This window comes from Colletes gigas, unplaced genomic scaffold, assembly GCF_013123115.1.
Source record: "Colletes gigas isolate AHSC1104 unplaced genomic scaffold, ASM1312311v1 Colletes_gigas_Sc00011, whole genome shotgun sequence".
NCBI lineage: Eukaryota > Metazoa > Arthropoda > Insecta > Hymenoptera > Colletidae > Colletes > Colletes gigas.
Genome location: NW_025106640.1, coordinates 2,719,493 through 2,736,897, shown reverse-complemented (window position 1 = coordinate 2,736,897; position 17,405 = coordinate 2,719,493). Strand labels below are relative to the sequence as shown.

At 38.9% G+C, this 17,405-nt stretch overlaps 1 protein-coding gene across 4 annotated transcripts in view; it reads right to left on the bottom strand.

Annotated features, from left to right (window-relative positions):
- Positions 1–17,405, bottom strand: part of LOC122398198 (diuretic hormone receptor-like) — a 66,778-nt gene that overhangs the window by 10,240 nt on the left and 39,133 nt on the right. For all 4 annotated transcript variants that reach the window (XR_006259176.1, XM_043397874.1, XM_043397873.1 and 1 more), the window contains one exon: positions 8,501–8,690. Coding sequence is in view for 3 of the 4 variants with exons in the window: in XM_043397874.1 (XP_043253809.1) it covers positions 8,501–8,690 (190 nt within the window). In the remaining variant the exon portion in view is untranslated. The remainder of the gene's footprint in view (positions 1–8,500; positions 8,691–17,405) is intronic.

The window sequence follows — 17,405 nt, the reverse complement described above, 5'->3', positions numbered from 1 at the left end:
CACCAGATTTTTTTTTCATAATTTTTGTACTCGATTAAATAGGGGAAATAGGCAGAAATTCGTTAATCCGAATTTTCTCAATAACTACCCTTCCAAACAAGATAGAGGGTTAAAATTTGGCACAGAACGTTTTTTCTTGATGCTCTATCGATGGATCCATCGTATGTCACATTTCGTTCAAGGGCACATTTGACCCCCTTATTCGGCTATACCCTTTACGATCCAAAATACACAACTTCTTTTCGTGTGCATTAATCTGTGTTTTGTTGGATGTTGCAACATATTCTTTTGCGATTTTAGTGACACAGTTTACGTAGCTTCGTTAGAATCTCGTATAATTTACTGATAAGAAATGAACGATGGAAACTTACACGAAAGAAAGTATCGTACAAAGGACAGAAGATCGAAGAAATAAATACGTGATGTACGACCTTACCTTCGTCCCTTTTTAAACGAAACAATTACTTGGTACAACTAAACTAGTAGATAGAAGGAAGCAATGTTCCTTCTCTAGTTTAGTAGTCTAGCTTGTAAGAATGTAAAAGGGAGATCGATGGAACTTTGATTCCATCTAGTTAGCTGTTCTATCGTGGCTAACACCGAGCTAATGGCTGCGAATTAACAATTGTTTCTTGATATAATAAACGAATTTAGATTTACAGTCAGGCAGGTGTATCGTTAACCATTATGTTAGGCAGGTTATTTTTATTTGAAGACAAATTCTTTCAACTCTCTTCGTTGGTTGTGCATCTTTCATTGGTTACACTTTCGTTTGTTTCTTCTTCGATCGTTGGTCACAGAAGATCTTTATTAATGGAGGGTGGTTGGGAATCGGTTAAATCGGGTCACCACGTAGTTAGACCTGAGTAATATTATTTAGCATTTAATTAATAATCGTATTACTCTCAGCTGGGCAATGCAATTATTAATTAAAAATCTTCTCTGCATAGATCACCATAAATATAGAGCTCAAGAATAGTTTCTCAACTGATCCATGAGAAGATTACGCTAAAATCACCTCCGAATTTTCAGCTCGTTATGGCAATCAAATTGGGCCACGAAAGCCCATAAGGTGAAAGGTTCGTATACCTGGTCTGCGATCGTGTATCAAAGATTCCATTAAAAACTTTTGCATAACGTAAGAACGATGTCCTTTGTAACCGATTAATTTCCCCTAGCTCGAAGCACGGTGCTCTGATTGTTTTACATCACTCAGAACTTCTCTCGCTCGAAGTCGTGCTTCTCTATTATTTGTTCGCATAATGAAGGTTCCGTCGTAATCGTTAGTAGCGTTCTCGAGGAAAGTTCGTAAGAGAAACGGACGGGACGGAATCTCTCTTTTTGCGCGTGATAATTTTTTCTGATGAGAAGGTACGAGACTGGGCGGAGTTTATTTATTATTCGAGGCAAATTGCGTCGCAAATCTCTGCCCAAGCTGAACTGAAACGGAGCGGAACCGCGGTGCATATTTACAGGGGCTAGAAACAATGTTCGCGGGCTATCACCGTAGAAAAGTTTGCGTAATTACATTTATTAAAGCGTTGATTAACTTGATGAGTACCTGTGACCAAATGTTAAATCATTTTTTTAAACAAATTCTCATAAGATACGTATATTACATTACGAGTTTATCGACGCACCATGGTGGTGTTTTTTTATTAATAAAATCTACTTTAATAATGTCTGAACGTATGCACGAACGCATTTACGCGGCTCTTTGCTACAAGTCGGCCTTTGCACGAGTACTTTTTGCCCAGCCATTGTGTCTCGGAGCCGCAACTTCGCTTCGAACAAAGAAGTCAGCAACAGGCTCTCGAAACGCGAAGAGGAACAATGGCTAAAACGACAAGATAACGATAGTCGAGCTTCTTTTGTGACGGTGAAGCTAATATAACCGCGAGTTACTCGGTAGCTTTCCATCGTTGCATTCCTCGAAGACGGATAATCGTGATCGCGCGACGCCATATTGGAATTCGTTTATCTCCATCGATCTTATTCGAAAGATAAATGTATTTTGTAGCACTTGAATTATTTTTATTGTTCCTTGAAAGTACTCTAAATTATAAACTACTTTTTCTAAATTCATCTGTTACGCCACTCTCGTTAGAACCGTTACTTTGCAGATGTTGAGTCGCGGATCGCGAGGTTGTCTAACAGCGAACAACTTGTCTTAAGCAATGATGCTGGAAACGCATGTTCCTGACAGTTCTCGTGTATTGCAGCCTTAGTTATTTACGTCGCGCGTCGCTTATTCGCAATGTTCATATTCGCGCGCAGGTCTCGTTACGAGTAACGTTGCTCGACAGAGCTTGCAATTGACTGCTAGAAAATTCATCCATTGTTCTCAACGCGTTCTACCTATTTACGTTTCCCCTCAATTTTCATTATAATTCCAACAGTTACTCGCGTGGGATCCATCGCCTCCCGTGCTCGCCGCCAGAGGGCTACGCTCTTGTCTCTCTCGCAAGCGTTCGAATATTCTGGCGTTTAAAGAACCATTATCGAGTTTCCTCGTAGACGTAATCGGATTCTTCCGTTCGGTTGCTCCCGAAATCGAGGATGCCCCGGAAACGGAAACGGCGTTAAAAATTCAAGCAGCCGAAAGAATTCGTTCAATACGGACACCGGAAACGTCGCGATATTTCGTTTTCTCGGGACACTTCGTGCTCCGTTCGCAATACCAGCGCCACACCGTGGCGTCAATAATTTACATTCCCTGGAAACCACGGGACTCGCCACGGAAGCGTGCGTTTCGAATCCCGGACGAACTTAATAAAATATGCCCGGGCGTTTCGTGTTTCCTGCAGGATACAGTCGCGCGTTTCCTACGGTTCAGCTCGTATTTCCGGAATTAATGCCCGCCTTGGCCGTGCTAGTCTTTGACCCGAAAGCTACGGGCAGACGTTAGGGTATGCTCGATGTCCGGGAGCAATTTCCATACCGAGCGTGCTACTTCTACCTGTTGCGGCACCGTTGATTCAATATGGAACGAACGACCCACCGGAACCTCCTTGCTAATCGCGTTGAATCTCCACGAAGGCGATTCCGTCCAAATCGCGACGCCATCGCGAATTTCCCACGCAATTTACCAGCGGATTTAACTTTCAAGAACGAGTTACGTCTTGCTCCGAAACTCTTAAAGTTCCGTTCACTTTGTTTCGAGCACAATATTTTCCAAAGTTTCGTCCTAGTACGAGGCTTAGTTCTCTCTAATCTTTATTAACGAACTCGATTTGCATTTGTCAATTCGGTGTACTAGAACATCACACGGACGAATTTAGTGGGATTTTCGGGAGTGGCCAGAGAGACTGATTCAATATGGAACCTGCAAAGCTCTCTGGAACCTCTTACTATCACATTGAATTTCCGCGAAGGTGATTTTGTCCGTGCACTATATCGCGAATTTCGTGTGCAATTTAGTAGCGGATTTACTACTGCTGCTACAAACCAAGGAATTACGTTTCTGCCCTTTGTTTCCTTTATGAAGTGAGAAATAGTCGCAAAAACCTGGTCAGAACCTTCGAAATATCACAGTTTCTGTCGACTATTATTCTTGGAGTAGTACTGCTTTGGTAAATTTCTTGGTGCTTTTTACGATTATTAAAAGATGCTTAATAGTATTGGAATAAGCATAGATTCCAGTGGTAAGTATAAATCTAAATTATATGTATGTCTTACTGTATCGTCTGATGAACATTCTTTTACTTCCTAGTTTTGATCGAAATACGTGTTCAACTTCTGTATCGTGTGTCTATTATAACGTAAGATACACTCCTTCAAGGTGGAACAAAATGTTAAAAAGAATGTTAAGGGGATCCTTTTAAGAAGGCTTTAATCTTCGATTTCGTGGTGGTTTTGATGGATCATTGGTTACTCGATGGTCAACAGTGAATTAGTCAATCAGTGCTGCTGCCTACTGATGACATCTGCTGGCCACTAGTGACCACTACTGACCACTATGGAATACCACTTGTAACCATGTGTCAACAAGTAGCAAGTCCACTCCACTCATTTATATGTATTACAATAATTTATCTGCACTTGTCCTACACAATGTAACCAGATGTCGATGTAACTTGATTTGTGATTTGTATACAAAACTTTGATATGCTAGGAATAGTTCTAACAAAATACGAGAACCCATTCCAACGATTTCACTTTACGCAGAAGCATCGTTTGAAACGTAGGAGCTTAAATTGCTGGCTGTGCGAGAAACAAATTGGGCACACGCTCTGGAGATTCAACCAAATATTTGCCTTCGCGACGCAGTGTAAAGTTTGGACGAAGGTGGTTGTCAAGGATCGAAAACCAAGAAAAGTTTCGAGCAACGACGACCTAGTACTTAGCAGGTTCCCGCGTTATATGCCAAAGTTCCACTTTTGGAGCGGGACGTTTATTGAATCTCGTCGCCGCGCAGGGACCGACCCCGCGGCTTTGAGCATCGTTTCTATTTACACCGTCGAGTTATTTTAAGACTAATCTATAGGGGAGGGCAAAACTATGGGGATTGAAACGCTGGTTGCAATTTCAACTGCGCGTGGCTATTAGGAACTAGAGATTGCTTCGGCAGGGAAACTCTAAACTAAACTTATTTCTGCGTAGATATGCCGAATCCCCAGAGCGGCTAAGAAGAAACTTGCCCGATCCGAGTCGAAATTCTCGTCTTACGGTGCACGTTACACCGTCAGCGAACGTAAAATTCACGTTTCTGCATCGAACCTGACACGAGGGAGCGATATTACATCCCCCCCGTTGCCGTTAATATCAATTTCTTAATCATTGAAGTTTCGTTTACGAACAAGATGGCCGACACAGGCACTTACAACTCGATAACCCGGGAACTGCTTCCTCGTACCGTGTCCCTGAGAAACGAGAGACGATAAGTTTATTTTGTCAACGAAAATAACGTCAGCCCCGTGCTCTTTTACCTTTACAAATCAAATTCCGGACCGAGTCGTTCAAAGAAAATATGGCAACACATCCGGGGCTGTATTCCATACACTGGAGACGGAAAATTATATTTTATCGATTATTTTAATTTATCACGAAATAAATCAAGCGCTGTTAGAATTTTAAAAGCTCTATGGAGATACATATTCTGAGGACACTGGATCTAAATCCTATGGAAAACTTGTGGGACGAATTGGATAATAGAAACAGAACCGTGCCTCATAAATGTTAAAAAGAAATTCAAAAAAAGATAGCGACTTCGAAACAAAGTTATGCTCAACAAGATGTTTCCCTTCAACTTCTTCGACCCTCCGATAGTTTTTAGGCCACTGGTGAAATTTCAGAGGGTGAGTCCACGTGTTATTATGTTAGAGTCTTTTCTATTTTCTCAGAGAACATTCGAAGATCATAACTGTTATAGAAATGCAAAGCTTCGAGGTAAATAGTATTTGACCATTTTAAATTATCGTTGGTTCTCGTCGGTTTGCATTTTCTCGAAAAACGGAGCTGCCTTTTTACGGGTAGCCGGACCCTTCAATTCTCTTTGGAGCTCGTCCGTTTCGCGTTTCATTTGAATACAAAGATGCAAGCTAGAGAAATCCATGGTAGTCGTTCTCTCGGGAATAGAAAGAACTCGTCGCGATCGTGATTCGGTTCTCGAATGAACTTCTATTTCCCCCGTGGAAATGCAACGTCCCTGAAACTACCGGGATAATAAATGATCGGATGCTGGGTGCCACGGCGAAATGTCGTTTTCTTGCTCGTTAACGAGCAATGGGAAAGTTGCTGTCGCGTGTCTTTGAGCGTGCAGTTGATGCTCGATTGCGTATGCATAGAGGCCAATTTGGTTACGCGAAATTTCCCTACGATTCCTAGGTGAATCGCCGCCACGTTTCGAAACCGTTTGTTATCTACGGTTGAATGGGCCCGCGAATGAAAAATATTGGACAGTATTTTCTAGACGTCGCGTTACAAAACCACCAATGGATTACAATAACAAAGGGATCTCTACGAATAGAATCGTGGCTTTCTAATTGTAAAACACGCTGGCAATTTCATTTCACTGGAAACAGAAATAACTACAAGCGGAAGTCAGATAGAAAATGAAATTACAGAGACATTTCTAGCCACACGTTATACTTTCGGTAAAGAATTTTTTTTCTCGAAAGTGCGTAGGAATTCGAGGGTATGTGTATTCATAAAAAATGATAGTAATTGACCCCTGCAACTGAAAATAATTTTTTCGGAATGATTCAATATTTTTTTCCCGTCAAAAAATTTAAGCAACCTGTTGATTTCTCTTAAAAATTCCTTTTTGATTTTTAATTAATTTATTTGACACTGTATGGAAATGTTGTTTAGTAGTTTTTTGTAGGTGTCCATGAGCTCTATTTCAGAAAAAAGTTTCATTGAAATATATTCATTATTATAGGAGTTATGGTGTTTCAAACATACGCATGAAATTTAAGGGAAACATATCAACGTATGGTCAGGCATTAGATTTTTGGTAATGAATTTTTTTCTCGAAAATGGTTAAGATTTCGGATGTATGTGTATTAATGAAAAATGATTGTAATCGTCTCCTTGCAACAAAAATAATTTTTCCAAAACGATTTGAAATTTTTAAAATTTCCGAAAAATTGAGCCAGCTTCCTGAATTTTTTTCTCGAAAATGCGTAGAATTTAGGGGGTATGTGTATTAATGAAATATGATTATAATCAACTCCTGCAAACAAAAATAATTTTTCCAAAATGATTTGAAATTTTTTAGATTTCCGAAAAATTTGTCCAGCTTCCTGAATTTTTTTCTCGAAAATGAGTAGGATTTAGGGGATATGTGTATTAATAAAAAATGATTGTAATCAACTCCTGCAACCAAAAATAATTTTTCCAAAACGATCTGAAATTTTAAATTTCCGAAAAATTGAGCCAGCTTCCTGAATTTTTTTCTCGAAAATGAGTAGGATTTAGGGGGTATGTCTATTAATAAAAAATGATTATAATCAACTCCTGCAACCAAAAATAATTTTTCAAATTGAATTGAAATTTTCTAAATTTCCGAAAAAATTGTCCAGCTTTTTGAATTTTTTTCTCGAAAATGCGTAAGATTTCGAGGGTATGTGTATTAATGAAAAATGATTGTACTTGACTCCTGCAACCAAAAATAATTTTTCCAAAACGATTTGAAATTTTAAATTTCCGAAAAATTGAGCCAGCTTCCTGAATTTTTTTCTCGAAAATGAGTAGGATTTAGGGGGTATGTCTATTAATAAAAAATGATTATAATCGACTCCTGCAACCAAAAATAATTTTTCCAAATTGAATTGAAATTTTTTAAATTTCCGAAGAATTTGTCCAGCTTTTTGAATTTTTTTCTCGAAAATGCGTAGGATTTCGAGGGTATGTGTATTAATGAAAAATGATTGTACTTGACTCCTGCAACCAAAAATAATTTTTCCAAAACGATCTGAAATTTTAAATTTCCGAAAAGTTTGTCCTGCTTTCTGAATTTTTTTCTCGAAAATGTGTAGGATTTCGAGGGTATGTGTATTCGTTAAAAATGATTGTAATTGACACTACTCTATTCCTCTTTTAGCAACTCGAGTTCGCGGAGGAAAAACTACCCTTCAAAGTGCTAATATTAAAACAGGTAGAAGACAAAAGTTCCAACAAAAATTGTAACGATTATAATTTCCATAGCACGGTATAACTTGCAAATTAAGCAGTCTCTTGTTCCGCAGTGCAAAGAACGGTATTACTATGTTCGTTCGTGTCCAACGTTAACGAAGCAAGAGGCGAAAATGTGCAGTGCTTAACGTTGCAAAATTCACAAACGAGGAAGACGCGTCGCGTACGGGACACGAGAATATATTTTTTTTCAAACAACGTACATATTTTACAGTTAATTTCCGCCGAACCTCGTTTCGTTTTTATCAGTGCCAGCTGGGGAGCCTTATTCTTATGTTTGTAGTCGTCACTCCGGATAGAAATGTGCCCCGGAGAACATTTTTCTCTCCGAGATAAAGCTACGTCGGGGACAGCGGAATGTTCGTTTCAAAATTTTAGTACGATTGCCCGTTGCGCGGCAGATGATTTATACGACGTCGTATTCCACGATCTAATTAAACGATTAATTATTCTCGACGAACGAAACATGTTTCGATTCGTGAAATTGCTATCTTTTTTAAAGCTGTCTTGTCTTCGTTGAAGAATGCATTTCAATGATTTTTTAGATAGAAAATATACATAAACATTAACTAGTCCGCTAAGAACAGTGTAATTTTCTAACAAAGGCCACCATCCACAGTCGTCCATTGTTTGGTGTAAAAATAAACGACAACGGAATTTCTGCTTCGAGACGAATTTAATATACCCGTTCCACCTCGACCTGGTTGAATATTTATTTAATACCGTGGACGTTTGAATAATTTTCCGCGTTTTCGCGAAACGCGAGCCAAGGTTCCGCATACGAGAAAAGAATAGGGAATATGCGCGTTTCCTGAAGACCGTGTTCGTTAGACGCCCGGCGATTTGAATGAAAATCTCTTACTTGCAGTAAAGGAATATCGAGACTGCGACGATGAGGGTGAACAGAGAGAGGCTGTAACCGACGAAATAAATCGTTGTGGAGATGACTTCCGTTCCGCCCTCGATCGTGGGCTCCCGGATGTCGCGGCAGAGGCTGTAGTTGGTGTAGGTGCTCCACTCTCCGTCGGGCTTGCACCAGCGGCTCGCGTTTTCTGGAAGAACACAGTTCTCCATTAGTATTCACGGTCTAATGCGCGATTTTTCTCTCGACCTTCGCGGGAGATGCATAATGACATTATTACCGGGGAAAGGTTAGATGGAATACGGAATACGGAATACGGAATATGGCGCTGCTATTACGCGACGATGGAATCGAGCAGCGAGCGGCATTCGATCTTATAAAATTCGCAACGCGCAAAATTCCCCAGTTTTCCCTGGCAAAACTTCGCTGAACATATTCCACGAGCACAATTGAGAAGACGATGTTATGTAAATGTTTGTATCTGTGGATGATCTATACTGGGTTCTTACTTGCGTTAAGATAAGCATATTCTAACAGCAAACGAACAATTTCTACGCTTTCTGCTTCGCGTTTATCTGTATCCACGAATACAGCTTTGTAATATTGAAACTTCCAATACGGGAACGCTCGCAACACGTGAAAACAGTATCAATTTTCGCTGCATTCGTACATTGCGTTTTGGAAGTTTCGATATCACATAGCAGCTCTTTGGACGGCGACATACCGTACATGAATGGTAACAATAGAACTCGTGGATGCAGATAATTTAATAATAGCATCCAAGTAAAATTAAACGATAATGTAATTTAATAGTATTCGTACTAAAAAAAATTATATTTAGATACAGGGGTCAATTACAAGCATTTTTGGTCGATAGACATACCCCCGAAATCCTACGCACTTTCGAGAAAAAAATTCGAGAATGTGTGAAATTTTTAGACGAAATTAAAAAATATCAAATCGTACTAAAAAAAATATATTTCGTTGCAGGGGTCAATTATAAGCATTTCTGGTCAATAGATATACCGCCGAAATCCTACGCACTTTTGAGAAAAAAATTCAAGTATGTGTGAAATTTTTCTGGAAATTGAAAAATTTCAAATCGTTTTAAAAAAATTATTTCTAGGTTCTGGGGTTAAATATAACCATTTTTGGTGAATACATATATCCCCGAATTCCTACGCATTTTCGAGAAAAAAATTCGAGAATGTGTGAAATTTTTAGACAAAATTAAAAAATTTCAAATCGTACTAAAAAAATTATATTTAATTGCAGGGGTCAATTACAAGCATTTTTGGTGGATAGACATACCTCCGAAATCCTACGCACTTTTGAGAAAAAAATTCGAGAAGGTGTGAAATTTTTAGACAAAATTACAAAATTTCAAAGCGTACTAAAAAAATTATATTTAATTGCAGGGGTCAATTACAAGCATTTTTGGTGGATAGACATACCTCCGAAATCCTACGCACTTTTGAGAAAAAAATTCGAGGAGGTGTGAAATTTTTAGACGAAATTAAAAAATTTCAAATCATATTAAAAAAATTATATTTAGTTGCAGGAGTCAATTACAAGCATTTTTGGTCAATAGACATACCCCCGAAATTCTACGCACTTTTGAGAAAAAAATTCGAGAAGATGTGAAATTTTTAGACAAAATTAAAAAATTTCATATCGTATTAAAAAAATTATTTCTATGTTCTGGGGTTGAATATAACCATTTTTGGTGGAAACATATACCCCCGAATTCCTACGCATTTTCGAGAAAAAAATTCATTACCAAAAATCTAATGTCTGACCATACCATTGATATGTTTCACTGAAATTTCATGCGTATGTTCAAACCATCATAACTTCTGAACGGATTGGAGTATTCCAACGTTTCAAAATGCAAACAACGCGTATTTTGTTAAACTATACGTAGAAATTCTAAGAATGTTTGAAGATAATCGGAATTTTACTATACATATAGCGACTGCACCAATGATCAGAACAAGTAAATTATATTCTTAAAATGTTTTCATTGGGATTGTTACGCATCGAGGGAGGCCTATTTATTTTCTATCCATATTTCTCCATATGCAACGTTCAGATGGAAATATCGGGAGTCTCGAGTGGTTGAAATCACGGATTTCTCGGTCGAAACGACGACATTTGCAGGGCCGCTATAGATGTCGGTCGCCGTTGCATTATTCAGGACCGTCAAGAGAAGTGCCTCCGTAATCGGTAAAACCAAAGAAAGGTCGTTCGCGAGGCTGTACGTCGCATATAAACGAGTTTCTTAATTTATATCGGACACTTTCGCGTTCGACCTTCGACACACGAATGGACTCTTAAGGAGGAACTGTAACAGTACCCTTAAATAGGAACGACTTTATTAAATACTTTCTTCCCCTCGGGTTTCACGATTTACTTCGCAAATCGATCACAAATTAATCGCAATTTTGCGAGCATTTAATTTCTTGCCTTAACAAAATCGACAGTCGAACGTTAAAGTTATGAAAGTTTGATGAAGATTGCACGTCGAAGAGTTCCGATCGGGAACTTTAAATCCGTCTTTTTCGAAACTACATCTTTCAGTGGAAGTGACATACCGTGAAACTAATAAAACTTTCGACTGAAAGTATTAACAGCTTGTGGAAAATATGGCCGCCCGTCGATGTAACTGGATTTACAGTAATGGCTGCCACAGTTCATTTGTACAAATTTTTCTCAATTAACTCTTTTAACTTTCAGACAAATTGCAATAAAATGTTTCTACAATTTTAACCATCTTGTAAAAATAAAGCTCGAAGCGATTAAATTGTTAACGCGACCTGTCGTAATTGTTTCGAATTTAATATAATTTTCCAATAGCACAGTTCGCGAAGTGTCGATTCCCATGAAATGTAAGATATTTTTTTAAATCATGCAAATATAACACTTTTTATAGAGTTAGCCTTACTCGAACGTTCCCTTTGTGATACATTCGAACGCGAGTGCAGTTTGAAAGCAAAGGGACGAATTTAGCTTGCTCGGCGAAAATTACGATTTTTCAGCGTTCTCTGCGCTGCGTTCGCGTTTTCCTGACAATTTCCATTTTTTCGAACGAATTAAAAACACAGTCGAAAAAAGGGATAGATCCGCCGGTGACGAGACGAATTAATTTTCCCAACTTTTCCCAATTTTAGTTTGGTAAAAATTCCGGTACCTTCGCGATCGATTTCACCGTGAACTTTGCTCGTATTTACAGCAACTTGTCCAGCGTGTTTCAGTTTATCAAGTTCGGCAAGCTTTTAACTGAAAAATATCGATCATCGCGCTCGAATTCTCTTTAACGACTGTTGAAAGTCCCGTGTGTAAAGAGTTGATGGATGCCCTGAGAAGTTTCCACACGGACACAGCGATAACAAGAAAACTTCGAGCCCTATAATAAAACTATATTTTTATATTAAAAGTCTCCCCGTTTCCAAGTAATTAAGATACGCGCTTTCTTTGCGCTTCCCTCCATTTTGTTATTGCCTCTCCCGCTTGGCGCCCATTGTTCGCCGCTGGTAATTGAAATGCTGATTATAGCGCGACGAAATGACTAAAGTCGCGGAAGAAACTTCTCGGGTGAAACTCACGATCGTTGTATCCGGTATTCAGAAAAGTAAGAAAAGTTCCTGGCAGCGAAGTATCGTTGTACCATTGAAAGAGGAATAACCAATGTGAAAATGGTAATTCTTGGTTACGTCGTGTTTCGAGATACAAAACAAGCTTATGCTTCGAAGCGTATAAAGAAACTGCTACATTACTCGAATGGTCGAGTTAAGCGACAGATTTCGATGTATCGTCTCCATAATAAAAGCCAAGATTAAATTATTTATAAATATTCGAACTCCAAGTTCCTTTCGTTCTTCGACGTCGCGTGCCGTTTGAGTTGGTTCAAATTCAACTTTATCGTGCGTTTGAACAAGGTGGCCATCTTTGTCGGCTAACAATAAGATTACACGCTGTTGTTCCGAGTCGTGAAATACACGCGCATACCACGCGAATATCGATCGAGGCTTCTACGAGATATTACATTGGAGATTATTCCGCATTACAGAGAATTACAGATTATAAACGGAGCATTGTTACGAGAATGAAATATGTGAGGGGTATTAATACCCGCGTGTGTTTGAGCATGATTTGGCACGATTTTCGTCGTGAATTGTTGATAGCGATACGGCTAATTATATTACTCGCGTGAAAGTCGATCTACGGTCAATTGTCCAATCGATCATAAAAACGTTTTAATTAATTTCTGGAATACGTATTGTTAATTCAAAATTTTTTTAAATTTTTGTTAATTTAATAAATATCACTATATGGTGATTTTTTTTTATTCTTGATCACTGCTTCGAACGCAAATATTCACCTCATTTTCTTATGGCGAACTGCCAGAAAATTCGTTCAATAATCGCTGATATTCCCTTTGATCACTCCCACATAAAGGATTACCGCGTTTAACAAAGGATCCAAGTCTTCTATCCATTTCCTTTTTTATAGATCCAAGGGAAGACGTTACGAAACAACCTCAAAAAGCAAGGAGCATCTCCCTTCCGTTTTTAAGAAATAAATTCGTGAAAATGGCGAAAACGGCGGGCGTATTTCCGCGAGACTTGAATTCGTAAAAACCTTTCTCGTGTAGAAAAACTTTATACACTCTCGCGGAAATATTAACTTCCTGATTCATCGCAAGAAAATTCAAATATTTACAATATACAGGGTGTTCAAAAGGGCATTTTAATGAGGGATTCTAGAGGCCAAAATAAGACGAAAATCAAGAATACCAATTTGTTGGTGAAGGCTTCCTTAAAAAGTTATTAACAATTAAATTCAAAAATTTCAAATCGTTCTAAAAAAATTATTTTCGGTTGCGGGGGTCAATTACAATCATTTTTGGTCATTACACATACCCTCGAAATCCTACGAATTTTCTAGAAAAAAATTCGAGAAGGTGTGAAATTTTTGAACGGAAAAAAAAATTATAAATCGTTTTGGAAAAATTATTATCGGTTGCGAGGGTCAATTACAATCATTTTCGGTGAATAGACCTACCCCCGAAATCCTACTCATTTTCTAGAAAAAAATTCGAGAAGATGTGAAATTTTTGGACGGAAAAAAAAATTTCAAATCGTTTAGGAAAAATTATATTCGATTGCGGGGGTCAATTACGATCATTTTTGGTGAATAGACATACCCTCGAAATCCTACGCATTTTCGAGAAAAAAATTCGAAAATGTGTGAAATTTTTCGACGGAAAAAAAATTTCAAATCGTTTTGGAAAAATTATATTCGGTTGCAGGTGTCAATCACAATCATTTTTGGTCATTACACACATTCCCGAAATCCTACGCACTGTCGAGAAAAAAATTCAAGAATGTGTGAAATTTTTCGAGGGGAAAAAAAATTTTAAATCGTTTTGGAAAAATTATATTCAGTTGCGGGGGTCAATTACAATCATTTTTGGTGAATAGACATATCCCCGAAATCTTGCGCATTTTGGAGAAAAAAATTCAGTACAGTCGGAAGTTTAAACGTTAATAACTTTTTAACAAAACCTCCATCAACAAATTGGTATTCTCGATTTTCGTCTTATTTTGGCCTCTAGAATCGCCTATTTAAATTTTTCGCAGGTGTGCGAAAATTCACCTTTCGATTTCCATTTTATTTTTTCGAGAGTCAAATATTATTCGCGTTATCAAAGTTAACGATCGAACCCAGAAGATTTGGCCCTCGTCTGCGTCCCAGTAGTTTCGTAAAATTAATGATAACGTTACGCTGGAAATTTCAGTCCATTCCAGAGACTCTCGTCGAGCCATTAACGATACATGCCCTTTTGAACGACGGTGATTCCCAAGATACGCGAATCGAAACCGCGTCGGGTCCCCGAAAGCAGGTTAAATCGGTCGCATTACAAGATCGTGCATTAATTATTTGGCCGTGCCACCGGATATAAGCGCGATTAAAACGGAACGTAACGAGTTGTTTATCCCTCGCAGCCTCCCCGAATGAAATTACATCCGTAAATTCGAAAGCCACCCAACGATTACACTGGCTAAAGCACCCAACTTCTCCGCCCTGAATAAGCTCTGAATTACAGTATTGTGCCCGCTTAATGCTCGGATTTACGCCACGGATACTTGAAACGTAAGCACCCTCACCGTTGTTTATATTTCTTCAAGGTAGAAGTTCCTATAGATAAACAATATAAATGTAAATTGATATCGAGACTTACAGTTTACAAATTGTAAATCTGATTTTTAAAAATTCAATTTCAACATATAGAAATGATCCACGAGCATCATTGGGACCGCCAGAAAGGGTCAGCACAAAAAATAATGGCTAGAAAAGCTTACCAAAACCTCCAAAACTGCGAATAAATGTGAATTTCAAATTGTTGGTTAAAATTTGAGTAAAACGTGTATCATTCGGTGTTCCAAAAACAAAAAAAACGCGAAATGAAGTCGTCTCGATCGCGTTCGACTTTTATCCCGACGAATTCGAGAGCCATATATCGGAACGCGTAGCCGAATTCGACCGAGATTTCGGATCGATACTTTGGAATTGCGTGTCTGGATGGCAGACGTATTTATCTCCGCTCTGTCAGCGTCGTGACGCCTCGAAAGTTCGAATTCTGCGCGACGCGGCGCCGACCACCGCGAAATAATAACCCGTCGATCAATGTTTTAATGAGGTTGTCGTCGAATTTCCGGCGGATAAAAAATTATCGCCCGACAACCGTTTCCGCGTTTCGCGCGACGGGATTGGATCCACCGTGTTAATGATCGATCCTTGGGTAGCCTCTATTCCCGAGTTCAGGTACGATTCCCTCGACTCGTTTAATTTTCAAGCTGCCGGCTTTATCGTGTCGCCTCGAACGCTCACGGCACGTCAGAACGAAGTTACTCGGCTCGAGATTGCACGCGCGCGACCTATTGTCGTCCATGTTTGTCAACGGGACGACAATGTGCCTGCAAAACATTGCAATTAAACGGAAATTTCTGTTCAGGGGGGGGGAAGCAGAAGCGACACGATTTCATATCTCACCTTTTCGGTGCCAATTAACGAGCTGGTCCATCCATTTTCGTTACTCGTTACAAGAAACAATAACATTCGCTTGATTTATTCCAACGTTAATAGTTCTTTTTTTCAGAGATCAACGAAGATACCGATTGTTTTTAATCAAATGATTCCTGGGAGCCGATCGTGCAATACATTTTTCAGCAGTTCTGTGTCGCTCGACAATTTCAAAAGACGCTAATTCGTACGCGAATGCAAAGTTCAAGATTGATTAAAAAGGCAAACGCGCCGGACGTAAATAAACTTCTGTTTGGTGAACGAATTATATGTCTGTTCTACTTGCCCGGCCGGCCACACGCTGATTTATTTACTCGCCGCTGTATGACCACACGCAGGTTTGTGCTACTTATAATGCACTGGAATGTTTCGCCGCGGATGAATTTCTATTGTTGCGCGATAAATCCTGAAATTTGAATATATGCGTCGCGGAGTATCAGAATCCAAAGTGCGTTAATCACTGTTGATAATTTCGAAAATGCGTGGTTTTAATCGGGATAATATTAAACCGAAGCGTCGAAAAGTGGAAAATATTTTCTGGAGTTAAATTTCTGTACTAAATAAAATCTATAAATCGTGATGGAAAAAATGACCACGCATTTATAGAGAACTGTCTTTCATACCTCCTCATTTCATTTTGTTTACTAATTCCAGTATCTATTAACTATTCACCCACATTTCTGAAACACTATTTAATCGATCGCGTATTCGCTGTGCACTATAATACCATCGAAGTGCGAGTCTCCAATAACGTTATCGAGAATGATATCGATGGAATGTAATTAAGCGCACGTATAACGAGCGACCATGACGTTTAAGCATACCTTCGTTTCTCCATTCCTGATTGAACAGTTCTCCGAACAGCCGTCGAACCATTTGCCAGTTCAAGTGAAATAAAAATGTTTGACATGCTTGTAACGCGGGACCAACGACCACCGCACGGAGCAATTGCAACGGGAGTAATTCGATTTATCGTTCTCAACCAGCTTTCTCTTTTTGTCGCGAAACGAACGACGCAGGGAAAACGTGGCTGATTAAAAGTTAAAATTTCAAACCGATAATCGAATTTCAACGTCGTCGAGGTGTCGCGTGACATTCGCGAACCTTCGTGGAATTTCCGTTCCAAAGAGCCACGGACAATTAAACACAGGGCGTAGTATTACAAGCGATACGACCTAAATACCAGCCACCGTTACGCGGAAAAATAGATCGAATACGCGGAATGGAATTTTTTTCGGGGGGACGCTCGTATCCCGAGGAATTCGATTTTAAAACTGTGTCAAACGGCACTACTTATTGACTCATCCTGTATATTTTTTTTTTTCGTATCAAAAGTCCGCATTTATCAGCTACATTTTATGTAATCGATTCGTTTAATTACTTCGAATATTCGTGACGTTTATTCCAACGACACCATGTGGATATCAAATTTCATTATCCAGTCCTCTCCGTTAAATTCTGACCTCTGTATCGGCGATGGTAATTTTGAAAATCCGCGACACATTGTTAACATCAAATTCATCAGGCTGACGCGAAGTCCCCGTTTAATATTAACCATTCGCCGAAATTACTAATTATTAATGACTAATCAGTACGTACTTTTGCGCTGTAATGAAAATTCATTCATCACGGACGCAAAGTATTTGCTCGTCTGCACAGTAATTTCACGAAATTATTAATATTATTGTACGAGTTTCGATAATAAAAGTTGAGGTTTAATAAATTAATATCTGGCGCAGAAATGCCACTGTACCCGAACGACGACTTTCGCGAACAGCTTTTTATGAAGTAACATAATTCGCATTAGCGAATCAGCGAC